Here is a 17173-nt window from a genome sequence, read left to right on the forward strand (position 1 = left end):
GGTTAGAGATACCCTCACATAACCGCTAAATACTTATAATTCTTGTCTAGATTTAATTTTATTTAAAAAAACTTAATTTAAAATATAAGAACCTTTAGTCTTCCGCAAATATATCCAAAAGATTAGATCCATCGGCACTAAATCAGGCGGCCTCGACGACCAACGGCTGGGATCATGGTTAGCTATTCAGTTATTCTCAGAGTAGCTGCAAAATTTGCTGATAACTTCCAGCGTTCCTGAGGCAGTGCCTCGTCTTACTGGAAAAATAGCAGAGTTCCATTAGGGGCATATCATCAATAAGGGATCAAAAGCCTACTACCTAGTAAAAGTGTCAAGTTTTAAAAATTCTGCATTTCGAAGGGGACTATAACAAAATATCAAAGTGTGCTATATTTTTGGAAAGGTAATTTTTAAGTTGTTTCGGTTAATGAAAATGCCTTTAAAATTGGAATTATACAGTTTGTTTTTACTTTTAAGACTGCATTTTTATATAATTTAAAAATTATACAACAGAATTAAATAAATGTGTATAAATAAAAAAGTACTTTCACTAAACATTATCTATTAAGTAAGAATTTTACATAGAATCTTTCAAGTCCTCGGTGGCCGCGTGGTTTAAAGCGTTAGGATTTTACGCTGCTATGACTTGGAGCCGTCGTAAGGCAAGTTCGAATCCTAGCCAAGGCGACTTTTTTTAATCGTTTTTTTTAATTTTTACATATTTTTACATATTTATTTTTACTTTTTACATATTTATTATTGATTAATACAATTTTTAATAATGTGTTTCTTAATTTTTTTTTAAATTACTTATACACGCATTCAAAATTTCAGCTAAATCGGAAAAAAGTTTATAATAATATAGTATCTAATGTTGTATATATAATGAATGGTACGGAACCCTTCGTGCGCGAGTCAGACTCGCACTTGACCAATTTTTTTTTTCCTTCAAATTCACAACGATATTGCTTATTACACATTTTCAATCATATTGCTAGGCAATGATGACGTAAAGACCGGGTTTTTGAAAAATTCGCGTCAAGCTGACGCATTATAAAGCCATCTACTGGGATTTTCAGTAACCAGCGCCCCACGTTGGGCGCCACTTATTAAACGTAACAGGGTATGCAGCATGTGCAGCCTTAACCTTACCTCATTGCTGCCTCTTTAAAATCGCCAGCCTTTTCTAGCGATTTAGCCCAACAGTATTCGGTATTCCTTAAATTAATCCTGTCTTTGGTTTTGGCTAAAGTATGTGCGTCTTCCATTTTATTTCGGCAACGAAGCAGTTTATTAAGCAGATCGTACCGTCCGCATTTGGAATACAATTGTTCAGCCTCGTCCTAAAAAACGTAAACATCTAAGGGTGGCAGTAACGACATCCCGTCATCCTGCTGATAAAACGTAACCGCTGTTTTTTTTATAAAAATTGCCTGCTAAACAAAACTGTCGTTGGGCCTACAGTGACAGGAATATAAGTAAATTTACATAAAAATGGTTATGCTGAAGTATTTTTAATCAGCAACTTTATAGAAATCTAATATTTTTGCATACTTAGTTTTGCACAAAATAGCGTAATTTTACAACAATGTTTAGAGATATTCAATGGATATTACCAAACGGTATTGTCTTCAAATATAGCTGTACGTGTTTACAAATGAAATTTAAAACATAACTAATATTTTGAAGCAAAATTCCATGTTTTTTCTTTTCTACTAAACACAGCGCTATGATTGATAAAACCGCACGTAAAACTTAGGTAATTATTGGGAAAACTGGAAATCGTCCGATTTTCACCAAAATTGGTATACACCCTATTTTGAGGTCGTAGATCTGAACTTTTTTCTGGCGGTCTCTTACCGTTTTTCAGAAAAACGCAAAATTATTTCAACATCGAATTTTTCTTAATTTCTCATATTTTTAAGGTTTTCTAGCACATACATATTTTGTTATGGGGAAATTAAAATTACTTTAGTTGCACATCATAATAAGACCACCAGCAAACTCCATAAGACCACGACATGGTGTCATTGATGACGTGCAACGAAAGTTGTTTTAATTTCCCTTATGAGGTTTTTGCTATTTTCTGTCATTTTTTAACCAATTCTATGCATATACAATAAATTTGTAAACAATCTGAAAATGTTGGGTTATGTGTTTCTGACATTTAAAGCAACGTTGCCAATGCTAAACCTAAATTTAGCGCGTTTTTTTCGCTCATTCTGGGATTACGAGAGGCGGTCGCCAGAGGAACGGCTCCTTCCCATAACTGCTATTTTACCAACGAGATCTAACTATTTATAACCACGAAGTTGCACGAACGAGTTTTGATTGCATTGGTTACAACTTCTTTGCGGAGGGGTTAATCTTTTTTTAATATAATAAACAAAAAAATATTAACCCCCTCCGCATAGTTGAAACCAATGCAATCAAAACTCTTCCGCGCAACTTTGTGGATATAGGCAAGATAGGTATATTTAATATTCAACTACTGTCAGGGTACATAATTTATTTAAAATCCCTAATCACCTGAAAAAATACAAGATACGGCAACATTGCAAATTTTCAAATTTCAAGACTAGATCTAGAATATATTTGTCTCTCTCATTACATAACAGAGAGAAAGAAAGATATTTATGAAATGTCAAACTTCCATCTGGTCTCAATTTTCTTTGTTATTTTGTTAAGAAAAGTGTTTTTCAGTAAAATTTTAGACATTTTTCGATCCTCAATCAAGTGTGGCTTTTAGATAAACTATAATATAATGAAAATATAATAAAACTATTACTTTATAGGGCTGAAATAAAGAAAAATTCAATGTTGAAATTGAGACCGCCAAGAAAAAAGTTCAGGTTCGTAATCTACGATCTCAAAATAGGGTGTATACCAATTTTGGTGAAAATCGGTAATCGGACGATTTCCAGTTTTCCCAATAATTACCAAAACTTCCAGTGTTGTGTAGACGAGACATAACACAGATAATTTTCTTTAAAGATCATAATTTTCTAAATAAATTAACTCAATTTAACAATATTTTTATCATCAGGAATTGACAACTTGATAATACATTTACCAGCAATCCCAAATGTATAGCTAACACAGCAACTTTGGCTTCTTGAGGCAACGTATTGTCGTTTATGGCTAATCTCAAAGCCCTAGCAGCCTTAGCGTCGCCCATATGTCCTAAACAAACACTGGCAACGTCCAAACGTCTAGTTTTAACGCACATCCTTGCCAAACTGGCCCAAACCCCTTGGCTTTGGACTAATTTTATTGATTTGAAAGCAGCATCCATATTACCTAAACATGATAATTCCAGAGAAATAAATAGACATTTACTTATTTTATTAACGTATTTTTTTCTGTATCTAACAATCAAATTTTGTTAAACAGCTCTAAAAAATGTTTCAAAATCATCATAGCAATAGATGTTTATCATTTATCATATTGACCTGTTGTCATTGACATAAATTAAACATGTTGACTAAATAGTTATTAGACTGAAATCATAAATTTGAAATGTTTTAGTGTTAAAAGTACAACTGAAACTGTTTTACCATCATTTTTTCGAAGAAAAATTTATGTTTAATTTAAAAAATAAAAAGTTCCCAAATTTATGATTTCAGTCAAATAACTAAAGTACATCTACTGGATCTGTGAATGAAAGGAATGCGGACAAAAAACATTTAAATAAACAGCAATATATTTTATACGTGAACTTGACGAGTATGTCACCGCAAAACAATCCGCCCACTCATTTCATTGGCTACTTACAAATTTGTCGAATTTTTATTGATGGGACGCGTCGTATAATTTTTTACGAGAAACATCGAGCGATTAACGTTTCCCCCTCCCCCCCTTACGGATACCCCGTAGCTACAGAACGGATAGACGTACTGTATCCAGGGGGTTGACAGTGAAATAGGAAAATTGGAAACAGTCATTAGTGTCATTCCTGTCACTCTCCTCAGGACAAGTATGGCCGCCTAGACAAGGACAGCATTGTTTTTGTCTAACTTCACAGTTTAGAATTGACAGATTTCAGTTTCAGAGACAACTTCAGATTTGTTCTAGAACAAATTAGAAAATATTCGACGCCATTTTGATTCATTCCGTTTAGTTTCGTTTTGGAAGTTCAATTTAATATTTCGGCTGAAATTTATAAATATAAAGGTACTAAAGTATATAAAATATATATTACATGAAGAATCCTGGAGAAAATGACGTTTCTGCAGTAGTATGTATGTCCCATGTATATGAAAAATAGGTAGTAAATAAACACTGTTTTTACATTTTTTAGATGCAAGAAAATGGTGTTATAATCTCTTTGATCGGCGATTTTTTTGAAAATGGAAACAATTTACAGCAAGGTAAGATCATTTTTAACTATAGCCAACATTAGTTATCTCCAGTATGTGCGATTTATTGTCAATAATGCAATAAATCGGACTGATAATCTCATTATGTCAAATACGTTTAAAATAAAGTATACGGAGGGTACCGCTTAAATTCCTGTCCCGATATTGAAGGATAGCTAGGTGTTGTAGGAGGTTTGACTAAACAAGGATGAACCTATGTCTTGAAACCATTCGACTCCATTTGCTGTCCTCCTTCAATACTGGAACGTAAATCCTCTCATTGCTCTTATGGGGAGGCCGTCGTATATTTTATTTAAACGTATTTGGATTATGTTATCCGACTAAAAGTCTCCTTTTGCTTCTTTTTGATTTATAAGCCAGGTCTCTTTGGGAATAATGGACGCTTTTTTTAAACAGTATATTTATATTTTATACCTGATTGATATTTTTACATTGTTAATTTTAGTATAAAAAAATTGTTTTTCTGTTTTTAGGTTTTTGTATAAGGTTTGAATTTTCATGTTCCTGCCCCCGTTTTCTATCCCTGATGGCAATGAATACGTGTATTTATTTACAAATTACTGTAAGTCATGCTTATACCTTACTAATTTAGATTAAAATTGCATATAATTAAGTAATTGCTGTAGAAATCATTCAATTCTTTATTTTTTATATTTATTTAGACACGTTGTCTCATATTTCAAATAAATATGTTTGAATAAAATTTTGTTTTGTTTTATTTATGATAAGAAAGAGTACAAAATACATTTAAACTAAAAGAGGGCCCGCCATTGATTAACCGGAAATGGAAATAAAAATGAAGCCATCATGTCAACCTCTCAATTGGAAAATTAGTTCTCCAGACAACAACAAAGGCTTTCGGTGGCGTATCGTGTTTCCACGATTGAACACGAGTTGACACTTCTTTCAAGTTAATTATTTTATGACTGTATCTACTCTCAACATGTTTATTTTTTTGTCAATAATGACAGGTAATGACTATTTCTATTCTAAATATCTTGAGAACGGTTGCTTGTAGCGATTTTTACCAACAGACATTTTTTACGTAAAAAATCACGGCAATGAATATTTCTTCACACACTACTTTTATACAGGTACGGACAAAAAGTTATTAATTTTCAAAACAGTTAAAACACATGTAGGTGGCGCCCCTAAAATAAGAGTCATATTGACATCAAGATCAAATTTATCATGCAAAAAACTCCCTGACACCAATTTTCATCCAAATATTAACGTTACTTCAGAAATTATTTGAAAAAATCGAAATAAAAATGAAACTTCTACACCCTGTATCTCCGAAACTAAGCATTTTAGGACATATATTTATATGAACTATTTTTACTTATTTTTATCTGCAGAATATGCTGCCGAAGTTTCCGAAATACAGTTCGGACCACCCTGTATGTTGGGTCAAAACAAATCAAAGTGCTAGAATCTACCAAATCCGTAAAAATATGAATATTATTACCCAAACTCAAATTATAGCTGAAATCGATAACTGCTTCTTTAGTGTTCTTATCGCACTCTTCTAGTCCATTAAAATCGCTCATCACATCCCTTACAATACTCAATTTCTGTAAAGTAACGATATAGGGTATAGAAACGCCCAATAACCTTGTGTCGGGTTCCACCGATTTCAAGTCGTGGATCTGTATTCCGTTTTCTGGCAGAACAAACATGGTGACAATAACCTGATCTTCATCCTTTAAAGTTTTAGATTCACCTAAATACATAATTAATATAAATTAAAAAATACAAATAAGAAAATTCAATTCAGGAATATATAAATAATATTCCTTAGTCTTTTTATTCGAAGGTCCAGCCATTACCATCGAGAAAAGAAGGCCCGACGGCTTATGTGTAACGTCATGGAAAGAAGGCGATGGGTTGGTTGGTTGGTCGTAGAGGTGGGCAAAGATTGAACGAGTCGTTCATTTGAACGTGTATTAAAAATGAATCGTGAGATTCGATTCATTGCTTGCAATACGGTTCGTTCAATTGAATCGTGGTCCGCATGGATCCATAACATTTGAACTATGAGCCGTAAAAAAGAATCGTGAGAATTGAATCGGATCACAATGCGATCGTTGGTTCAAAATCGTGGAGATTGATTCATTGCTTAAAATACGGTTCGGTCAATTGAATCGTGGCCAGGAAAGAGTTGAACGATGAGCCGTAAAAAAGAATCGTGAGAATTGAATCGGATCACAATGCGATCGTTGGTTCAAAGAGTCGTGGAGATTGATTCATTGCTTAAAATACGGTTCGGTCAATTGAATCGTGGCCAGGAAAGAGTTGAACGATGAGCCGTAAAAAAGAATCGTGAGAATTGAATCGATCACAATGCGATCGTTGGTTCAAAGAGTCGTGGAGATTGATTCATTGCTTAAAATACGGTTCGGTCAATTGAATCGTGGCCAGGAAAGAGTTGAACGATGAGCCGTAAAAAGAATCGTGAGAATTTGAATCGGATCACAATGCGATCGTTGGTTCAAAGAGTCGTGGAGATTGATTCATTGCTTAAAATACGGTTCGGTCAATTGAATCGTGGCCAGGAAAGAGTTGAACGATGAGCCGTAAAAAGAATCGTGAGAATTGAATCGGATCATGAATGCGATCGTTGGTTCAAAGAGTCGTGGGAGATTGATTCATTGCTTAAAATACGGTTCGGTCAATTGAATCGTGGCCAGGAAAGAGAGTTGAACGATGAGCCGTAAAAAGAATCGTGAGAATCTGAATCGGATCACAATGTGATCGTTGTTTTCTACGGCGTGGCGCGGCGGTGATATAAGCATAGAGTCAGGCACCAATATTTACAATTTTGAACAAAAGCCCTAAACAAACATCATGGGTATAAAATGCAACGATAAGAAAGTTATTTACAAGAAAAAACTTATTTATACTGTGCTTAGTACGGGCACAGATTATACAGATTATAATCTTTGTTTTTCTTTATTGTTTTTTCGTGGTTCCAATTTCGGAATCGGGCACTAGTTAGGTGACTAGTTTGCGCACATAGCCCGCCCAATTTCCCATGGCCTCTAAAATTGTGCACAGCGCCTGACCGGCACAGTTATTAGAGAGATATCGGAAAACCGAATAGCGTCATCCAGTATTTACGCGTACCTTATCATGGTTACGATATGCGCGAGTCAATTTTTAACGCAACACTCCGCTAATAACGTTACCGCCTGACGTAATTTGCGGATCAATTATTAAGCACCAAGCGCTATTTCTAAATAACGTTTAAAAAATTGCTTAAACATGGGCATGTGCGGGTATTTGACAACCGAAGCTGGCCGGCGAGATCTTTTTTATTTTAGGGTTATATTTGAATTGTTTTGAATTATTGCTTTAGTTTTATTAGGTAATTTGATATTTAAGTAACTGGGATTAGTTTTAATTATATAAAATATGGCCCAAAATATGGATTCCACCTCTTCCAATAATACTAAAGAACCTATAAAGAGTCTTAGGTTTACAGCAGATGACGATTTAGCCCCTTCTAAGAGAATTTGCTGCTTGTTGCCCTAAACCCATTGGCAGACGTTGAACAATAAAGCACTGAAATAAGCAGCCCTTTAGTTTTAAAATACCTAGTAAAACAAACAATTTCAAAGTTTTAAATTCAAAGTTAGGTTAAGTTTAAATAGCGGACGCGCCGCATCAGAATTCTTTCCGGTCCGATAACTATAAATGAAGAGAGTTAATACCACCTCACGTAAAGGAAATAACACCTGACCTTATTAACGTCCATGCACGCTATTCGGTTTTAGCGATATCTCTCTATTACGCTGTTTATTGTTATTTTACGCGAGTTTATTTTGCGCATTAGGAAATTTGACTCGTTTGCACATCGTCATAAAAATCAATTTTCGTACCACGAATTAGGGACAAGATTTTTATCTGTATACTTATAGGATACCTAATCTGTGGTACGGGAGTATCTGCAAGGTATTTAATTTTCACGATAATATTTTTGTTAAAATAATATTACCGACTATAAACCATTACATGTCGGAATAAAAGACTAAATCGTGTTTTTCTGCAACTCCAAATAAATATTGTTGGTTTCTGCTCAATATGATAAAAAACGGCGTCAGCGATGGTTATAAAATGAAGAGCGCTGTCATTTTATATGTAAAATTATATGGGGAATGCATCGATGTTCATTTCCAAGCCAACTGGAGACCATTTTTTTCAATCATGCGGTATTTATCTGCGGTTTTTAGTGTATTATATGCTAATTTATTATGATTACTAAATAGGAATTAAAATATGGCTCTAAAAATATTAAATTGGTATTAAGAAGTCTTTAATAAATAGTAAATAATATATATAAAGTTGTTTGATAATTTAATATTATTGGTAAAATAATCAATCCAATTACGCCGCGCCAGTGTCATAAAGTGTTAAAAAACAAATGAAAGAACTGTATATTTCTTTTTCTGGTCCTTTAAGTAATTGTCCGACCAAATTATCGCCGGTAGTGCCAGTTACGATTCTTGTTTTTATGAAACGTAAATTATGCATGGGATTCGTTGAAAAAGACAAATGAACGAATCGTAATAGTCGATTCAATATGAGAAAGAGAATCGTGTGATTCGATTCATTAAAAGAATCGTGAATGCCCATCACTAGTTGGTCGGTAACTTTATAGGTATACACTTAAGGCTGTTTTACAGCTGGCAATTTTACTTACATGCTAGAAAAGTTGTTGTCATTTTACTTGCCGCAATTAAGTTGCTGCAACTTTGCTTGCATGCAAGCAAATTGCCAACTGTAAAATGTCCTTCAGGGTATAAATTTTGAGTTTATTAAATTCCATTTGAAAACATACTTTTTCTGGTAGACTGATTCTTCTTAGTGCCAGGAACTTTAATTTTCTTCGCGTTACACACAAGCAACCTGGAGTCATCTTCGCACCAATGAAGTGACAAGGGAATTCGGTTTTTACAAACTTCATCGAAATCGGTAGACGAATCGTTGTCCTCTTTCTTCGCGTCTTTTTCCCCTTCAGTTTCAAAATATTTATCCATCGTCGATTTTTCAAAATCTTCGTATTTTCGAAAATCGTAGAATATCAAATCGTCCCTTTCGATGTCCCATATGTACAGCTTTCCGTCCGGTACTAGGTTGGCTGCGGCGAGAGTCATGGCTACTTTGTTGCCTATAAAATTAAAAAAAAAAACTTATATTTTAGTACCAGCCAAGTAAGTATACCGGGTGCGTCCCAAAAGTGTCTCACCCATATAACTTTTTTGTTTTTTCAGATAAAAAAACGAGATTTGGTATGTTAGTATATGACATAAATTAGGTTTGATTGACGTATTCAATTGTTTTTGGTCACTTCCTGGTTCACCAGAAATGACTACAACTTTTGATTTTTAAATGACACCCGACACCCTCAATATTTTTTTACTTTGTTCGATAGAAAATAACACTCTGAATAGAATGATATATCATATGTGGAGTTCTACCTCGACTAGTCAGCTTTTGACGTTTTCGCATATGGTTTATTTAAAATTGTAACAACGACAATTTGACTCGAAATACCAAGTGTGTGGTATCAAATTATTCGTAAAAAATGGTTTTTCCAAATATGCTAATGAGCCACCCTCGTTCCGTTTGAAAAAATTGAGATATGATTAAAAATACGATTTGAGCATTTTCTAACAGCCAGGATAAGACACTAAAAACATTAGACGTTCAAATCTATTTTTCAAAGGTTCCTTGATTAAGAATTAGTGTTCTTAACATAGTCATGGCCATGGCACTCTAGATCGAAAATTCAAATACGATTTTTTATAAAGCGAGAATGTCAAAAGTTGACATATGATACGTCATTCTATTCAGAATGTCATTTTCTATCGAATGAAGTAAAAAAATACCGAGTGTTCCATTTAAATATCAAAAGTTGTAGTCGTTTCCGGTGAAACAGGAAGTGACCAAAGACAATTGAATACGTCAATCAATCCTAATTTATGTCATAATAAAAAACACTAAAATTCTAAATCTCGTCTTTTTACCTGAAAAAATAAAAAAGTTATAGGGGTGAGCCAGTTTTGAGACGCACCCGGTATAGCCAAGGATACAAGTGTGTTCAGTGAGAAATAATTTTAAGTTTGTACAATTATATTTCTATTTTTTCGTTGGAATTTCGAAATACTCGTAAAAATGACTAGAAAGTGTTTAGTGTGTGGAAGTTCTAATATAAATGTCCCCGAATTATCTTTTCATAGGCTTCACTTGTTCTTTTATTTATATTAAACCACATGCATACTTTCTGGTTAATGTTGAAATGTGACGCGTGGACGATAGTTTCTCGACAAGGATAGATAGAGTAGAAGCACCGCGTGTGCAACAAAAAAAGAAGATAAATGGAAGGCGTTGATATGTTTGCGACAGTTTCCATAGTGATTTACTTATCCACGTAACTTTGAATAAGAAGACTAAGGAAGGAGCATAATGCTATCCATGTATTCATGCATGGTGGGCGGAAAAAGCGCCATAAAAACACTCTAGGGTGGGGATCCTTGACAGTTCTGTTTGACGATTCATTTGACACATTTGAATTTGATTTGAAATTTTGTGGATTTGTCAGTCTTTACGGAGCTTATTTTATGTTATTTATTATTTATTCTACTATTGATAGTTGTATAAAGGTAGTAAATCTAGATGGAAATTGTGGCAGCACTTAAATTAACAGTGACACTATCGCGATTTATCGAAAAAGACTCTAAAATAGTTGGTTGTGTAGCGTGCGGTAGATCTCGGCAAAAATTGAGTGAAATAATGGAACAACTTTTCGCTAGTAAGTGACTATATAATATACATACGTGTAGTAAACCGATCATTTATGAAATTCACTTAAATCAACTAAATTATATATTTTTCTTGCATTTTAGCTTTTATTTATTACTTGTCAAAGATTAGATGTCAAAGAATTTAGATACCTTAATTTGACTTACCTGCTTCAGTAGCGTATCGGATGTTTGTGTTAATAAATACTTATTATAACTTATCATTTTTATTAGAATTATATATTTTTATAACAATTTTAATAACTACCAACATTTATTCACAACGTAAAATAAAACAACAAATTACTGAGTCTACCCCACGTCTACCCTACATCATAGTTTTACATTTTTTAAATAAAATTAGAACGACACTGATAAACCGGAATTTAAGTCGGGCATATTTGAGGCCCATCGCGGTGTACCTAAGATTTTTGATATGCTCCTTCCTTAGTCTTCTTATTCAAAGTCCACGTAAGTATATATGATCTAGGGATGACATTTACCTTTTGAGTTTGTCTTAGCTTGAATAATTTCACCGAAATCTTCCACCATGTCATACAAATTCTTCACCCTAGTCAGTAACTTCGCCTGACTTTCAGATAGATCATATATTTTCAAAAATCCTTCCATTGTGAAAATGGTAAGGTAATGATGGGTAATGTCCATGCCTATAGCTTCACCTTCATTCAGATTTGACGTTATTTGCGAAATAATATGCCCAGTCGAATTATACAGCGTTACGTTCTGGGGAGTTGATGGCTATTATAGTTTTTGGTGAATAATGATACCTTCGTTTTCGCAAGGAAATGAAGTGTTGTATGTCACAGTAAATTCGCAGAAGTTCTCGTCTGAAAGAAATCAATAAAGAATTAATTTAATTTTTTATATATAATACAGGGTGTTTCAAAAAACATGTGCCATCTCTCGTAGGGAGATTCCTCAAGTAAAAATAAGATTAATTTTTCATATCAACATAGGTCCGATTCTGCTTGGTTTCGTAGCTACGGAGTGGTAAAGTCTTAATAATAATATTAATAATAATTAATATTTTTTCGATTTATTATATTTTTTTCCAAGTACTTTTAGCGTTTCGAATGAAATTTTGAGGGTAAAAGTTACTATAAATGCGACATATTTTAAGCTTAAAAAGTGTCGACATATTCACCAGGGACGTGCGTATGAATTTATAACTGGAATATTTCTCTAAAAAAGCATGTACGCCACTTACTTTTTTTCCTCTTGTTAGCGAAATCACAGAACAGATACAAATTTGTATCTGTTCTGTGGCGAAATAGTGTAAGCAGTTTAATTCCGATTAAAACTTGTCTCTTAATATTTTGTCAATTTCGGGCTCCTTGATGAGATAAACGCAATTTTATTAATTTGCCTTGATCCAAGTGTAATAGCAACCTTTAAAAAATTTTAATATCTCTAACTTGCAAAAGTTTTAAATAAGTACTCATTGATTCATCATCAAAAAAATATGGAAAAAAGTTCCTATAAACATGGGTATGGAACTACATAGTTTTAGAGTTACAGGATGTTAAAACTTTTTAAAATTAGGTTTTTTGTAATTATCTTAAATACCATTACTTTTTTATTTGAAATGTACGTTGGACTAATAGTAATAATATTTAATAATAAATTAGGTAAAATATACATGTAATTTATTAATTTTAATTATATTAATTGCGATTAATAAAATTGCGTTTATATCATCAAGGAGGCCGAATTAGACAAAATATCAAGAAATAACTTTTAATTGACATTAAACGGCCTACACAATTTTGATATCAAAAGAAAAAAGTCAGTGACGCACATGTTTTTTTTTTTGAAAAATATACTAGTGATAATCCAATATGCACATCCCTGATAAATTTATCGACAATTTTTTAGCATTAAAATATGTAGCACTTATTTTTATAGTAACTTTTACCCTCAAAATTTCATTCAAATCACTAAATGTACTTGGAAGAAAATTATAATTAATCGAAAGATTATTAAGATTTTACCACCCTGTAGCTACGAAACAAAGCAAAATCGGACCTATGTATGTTGATATGAAAAGGAATCTCTCCACGAGAAATGGCACATGTTTTTTGAAACACCCTGTAAACAAGTACTACATTGATTTTGTACTCTTACATGGAATGGAAACCCTGAAAGAGAGTATGTAACTACAAACAGAAAGATCTATGGCGTGAGCGATGGCTATGAAATAAAGATCGCTGTCATTTTATATGTAAATTTATATGGCAAATGACATCGATGTTCATTTCATAGCCATCGCTGACGCCGTTTTTTTATCACACGGTATAACCAGTACAAAAATGTAACCTAAATTTTGATAGATGCTTTGAGAATTCTAGACTTCTCATATCTTAATAACGTCTGTCCAACGAGCCAAGAAAGAGTTCGACAGACGATATCCAAAAAAACGACAGAAAATACAATATTCCCGTGAATTAAAACGACAGACACAACTGTCACTGTCCGCGATCCTCCCGTTGGACAGATTATAGAAAGAATATATCTATAAAATTCTTAGGGCTTGTTGTAGACAATTCTCTTAAAATACTGGGACATGCATACTGACGCTTTGTCGAAAAATTAAGCTCTGCCTGTTTTAAGATCTGTTTCTAAGGAGCTTAACTCGTCAGTGGCTAGAACTGTTTATTATGCACTCTTTGAGTCGCACCTCAGGCATGCCCTTCCATTCTGGGGTACGTATTGTGCGACTCAATTTGACCGCATTTTTCAAGCTTCAGAAGAGAGCTGCACAGATATCTTCATTGGGACTAAACAGCAGAACTTATTGCTGTGGGATTTTTAAAAAAAATAAAATATTAACCTTCCTTCCTATTTATATTTGAATCCGTTTGCCTAATACGTAAGCATGTATCAATATTTCTAAAGAAAGGCCATCTCACACTTATCCACTCAGGGACGCGGAGCAAGATTTTATCTACTTACACCACGCTCAGAGTTAGTAAAAGTTCAATATTATACAACCCGAAAAAAAATGCACAATCACCCGCCATTTGAAACTCAAATCCATAACATAATTTTCTTCATTTCAAAGCATTGAAATCTTATTTACTAGACAAGGCTTTCTACGCCGCAAATGACTTTATGAATTTTGATAATCGAATTTGATCTTGTAAATACTGGTCTAATGTTTGCTGTTGCTATATTTACTCAATGACATCGAAATAAATTTCTATCTTAGAGGTCATTGATATTTACTTTATAAACTTATTAAATGTTTTGAATCTTATTTTTATTTTTTTATTCTTTGACATTGTAAACATTTTATAAATGTTTATTTAAACAATAAGACTGACAACAAGTATATGTATGTATAATGTTTTGTATTCTCTTTTTTTGTTTGTTTGTTTGTTTACTTTACCTTGTCTGCTAAACCAAACTTTTTTGACAATAAAGGCATTTATTTATTTCTATTTACTTCATTTACATACCATCTACCGATTGTTCAATAGATTTCCACACAATATACATACACACAGTTCGTCCATTAGAAAATCCAATAAAAGACTCAGATATCGCCATATCGCTCACTTGAAACTCCAACTCCAACAAATGGTTACTCTTTCCAGTTTCTATCCAGATTTCGTTGGCCGTTTTTTGCGTGGCCCATATCTTATCGCAAAAAGTACTGCAAACGTTTTGCTCCTTCATTATGTAGATGTACGTCACGCAGTTCACGCTCAAAATGGGCAGTCTGGTGATCATCGTGCCCCAACCTAGTTGCTTGATGGTACCGCTTATGGTGTTGATGTTGTTCAGTTCCCAGGCATCTTCTAGGCTTTCTGCCTCAGTGGTTGGATTTTTTACCCAAAAGTATATTCTACCTTTAAAAATAATAATAATAATTATGTATATTCGTAATACCATAAATAATATCAACGGGGCCCTTGATTCTAAGTTTTTCGATCATCGAAATCGACCTTGATATAGAAATTGCTAAAAAAACTCATGATAAAACACTTAACAGATTTATTTTCTTACTATACCGGGTGCGTCTGAAAAGTGGCTCACCCCTATAACTTTTAGATAAACACCGGATATTTGATGATAATTAGAGTTGATTGATCAGATTCACTGAGTTTGAAATACTTGTATTTCACCTGAAATGACTACAACTTTGGATTTTAACAGGACCCTCAGTATTTTTTACTATCTGGATTGAAATGACACTCTGAATCGAATGTGACATATCATATGTCAACTTTGACATTTTGGCATATGGTTTATTTGAAATTGTAAATACGTGGTTCATAACGACAATTTGACTCCAAAATACCAAGTGTGTATCAAATTACCTGTAAAAAAACAAGTTTTTCCAAATATGCTAATGAGCCACCCTCGTTCCATTTGAAAATGAGATATGGTTAAAAATACGATTTGGGGTATCTTTAACCGCCAGGACAAGACACTAAAATATTAGACGATCAAATTCCATTTTTCCAAGGCTCTTGATTGCAAAATTAGTGTTTTTAACAGCCATGGCACTCTAGATTTCGAAATTCTTAAATAGAATTTGTTTTAGAGTGACTATGTCAAAAGTTGACATATGATATGTCATTCGATTCAGAGTGTCATTTTCTAATCGAATAAAGTAAAAATATTTTTTTTTTTGTCATTTAAAAATCAAAGTTGTAGCCTGGCCTTCAGTGAAACCGAAGTGACCGAAAACAATTGAATACGTCAATCAATCCCAATTTATGTCATATAATAACATACCGAATCGCGTTGTTTTATCTGAAAAAATAAAAGTTATAAGGGTAAGCCATACTTTTGAGACGCAACCCGGTATACACAATAATTTATACTGATTAAGCAACACACAATTAACTATTTAAAAAATCCTTCGCCAAATTGTCACGATTCACAATTTAAAACAACCGTATTTCTTTTTAAACTTAACTGGCCTAACTGCCGAGCGTGAGCTTTTATACAGGGTGTTTCGAATAAATGTGAAGGGCATTTTTATTCAAAATAAAGGGTAGTTTGTTTCATATACGTTGGGTCAAAAGTCACCATTAGGGAGATATCGCGGTACAAAGATGGTGGAAAAAATAATGTTTTATTTTTATTTTGAAACGTTTTTTTTTTTTTAATAAATTTTATACATTATTGTTATGAAACACATTTTCTGGTAATTTTTCACTTTTTGTGATGGAAGGTTGAAGAACTACTCTTATCATGCAGCACGAATTTAAAGAAATCTTATCAACACATGCAAATTAATTTGATAGTTTAGTTTGAGTTTAGAAACTTTTTATCTCTTGTATTTCTTTTTATAAAAAAAAAAAAATTTGAAATTAAAAAAATAAAAATGTAAAGCATTGCCATGCCAGGACAAAAAACAATTTATGATAATACGGCAGCATATGTAGTAGATTAAAAAAAATATTTTTTTAGGAAAATATCTAGTCGGCCGCTGTGACTTTTTAGGATGTTCCTATTATTTTATTTGACATTACTCAACTGCAATACGTTATTATCTAGATTATTATTATCGTTATTATCACTAGATTCTCAATCTAAAATGTTTCTTTTTGTCCTGACATCAACAAGTTTTTACATTTTATTCTTTTAATTTCAAATCGGTGAGTTTTATCAAAACACAAGAGATAAAAAAGTTTCTCAACAAACTAAACTATCCAAATTAATTTTTTGCATGTGTTTGATAAGATTTTTCTTTAAATTTCTAAGTTAAATAAGAATGATAGGGTAGTTTGCCTCCCAACCCCTCCACTCCATTTTAAAAAGTGAAAAATTCACCAGAAAGTGTGTTTTTATAACAGTAATGCTTCCACAAAATTTCATTAGTCTATCTCTTTTGTTTTCATGCTGATAAAAATAAAAAACTATTTTGTTGCCATCTCTCTTGTACCCTCAAGAAATCTCCCTAATGGTTGACTTTTGACCCAACGTTTATAAAGCAAACTACCCTTTATTTTGAAC

The 17173-nt window shown here is 33.0% G+C and overlaps 1 protein-coding gene across 1 annotated transcript; it reads right to left on the bottom strand.

Annotated features, from left to right (window-relative positions):
• Positions 1-1148: 1148 nt before the first annotated feature.
• Positions 1149-11924, bottom strand: LOC115878183 (intraflagellar transport protein 140 homolog). Its single transcript, XM_030894593.1, has 5 exons — positions 11686-11924; positions 9219-9549; positions 5848-6104; positions 3074-3300; positions 1149-1343 (listed from the first exon to the last, which is right to left on the bottom strand). The coding sequence occupies exons 1-5, from the start codon at positions 11846-11848 to the stop codon at positions 1149-1151; spliced, it is 1173 nt and encodes a 390-aa protein (XP_030750453.1). The 5' UTR covers positions 11849-11924.
• Positions 11925-17173: the final 5249 nt, after the last annotated feature.

This window comes from Sitophilus oryzae, unplaced genomic scaffold (assembly GCF_002938485.1).
Source record: "Sitophilus oryzae breed Bouriz unplaced genomic scaffold, Soryzae_2.0 scaffold_1502_pilon_pilon, whole genome shotgun sequence".
Classification (NCBI taxonomy): domain Eukaryota; kingdom Metazoa; phylum Arthropoda; class Insecta; order Coleoptera; family Curculionidae; genus Sitophilus; species Sitophilus oryzae.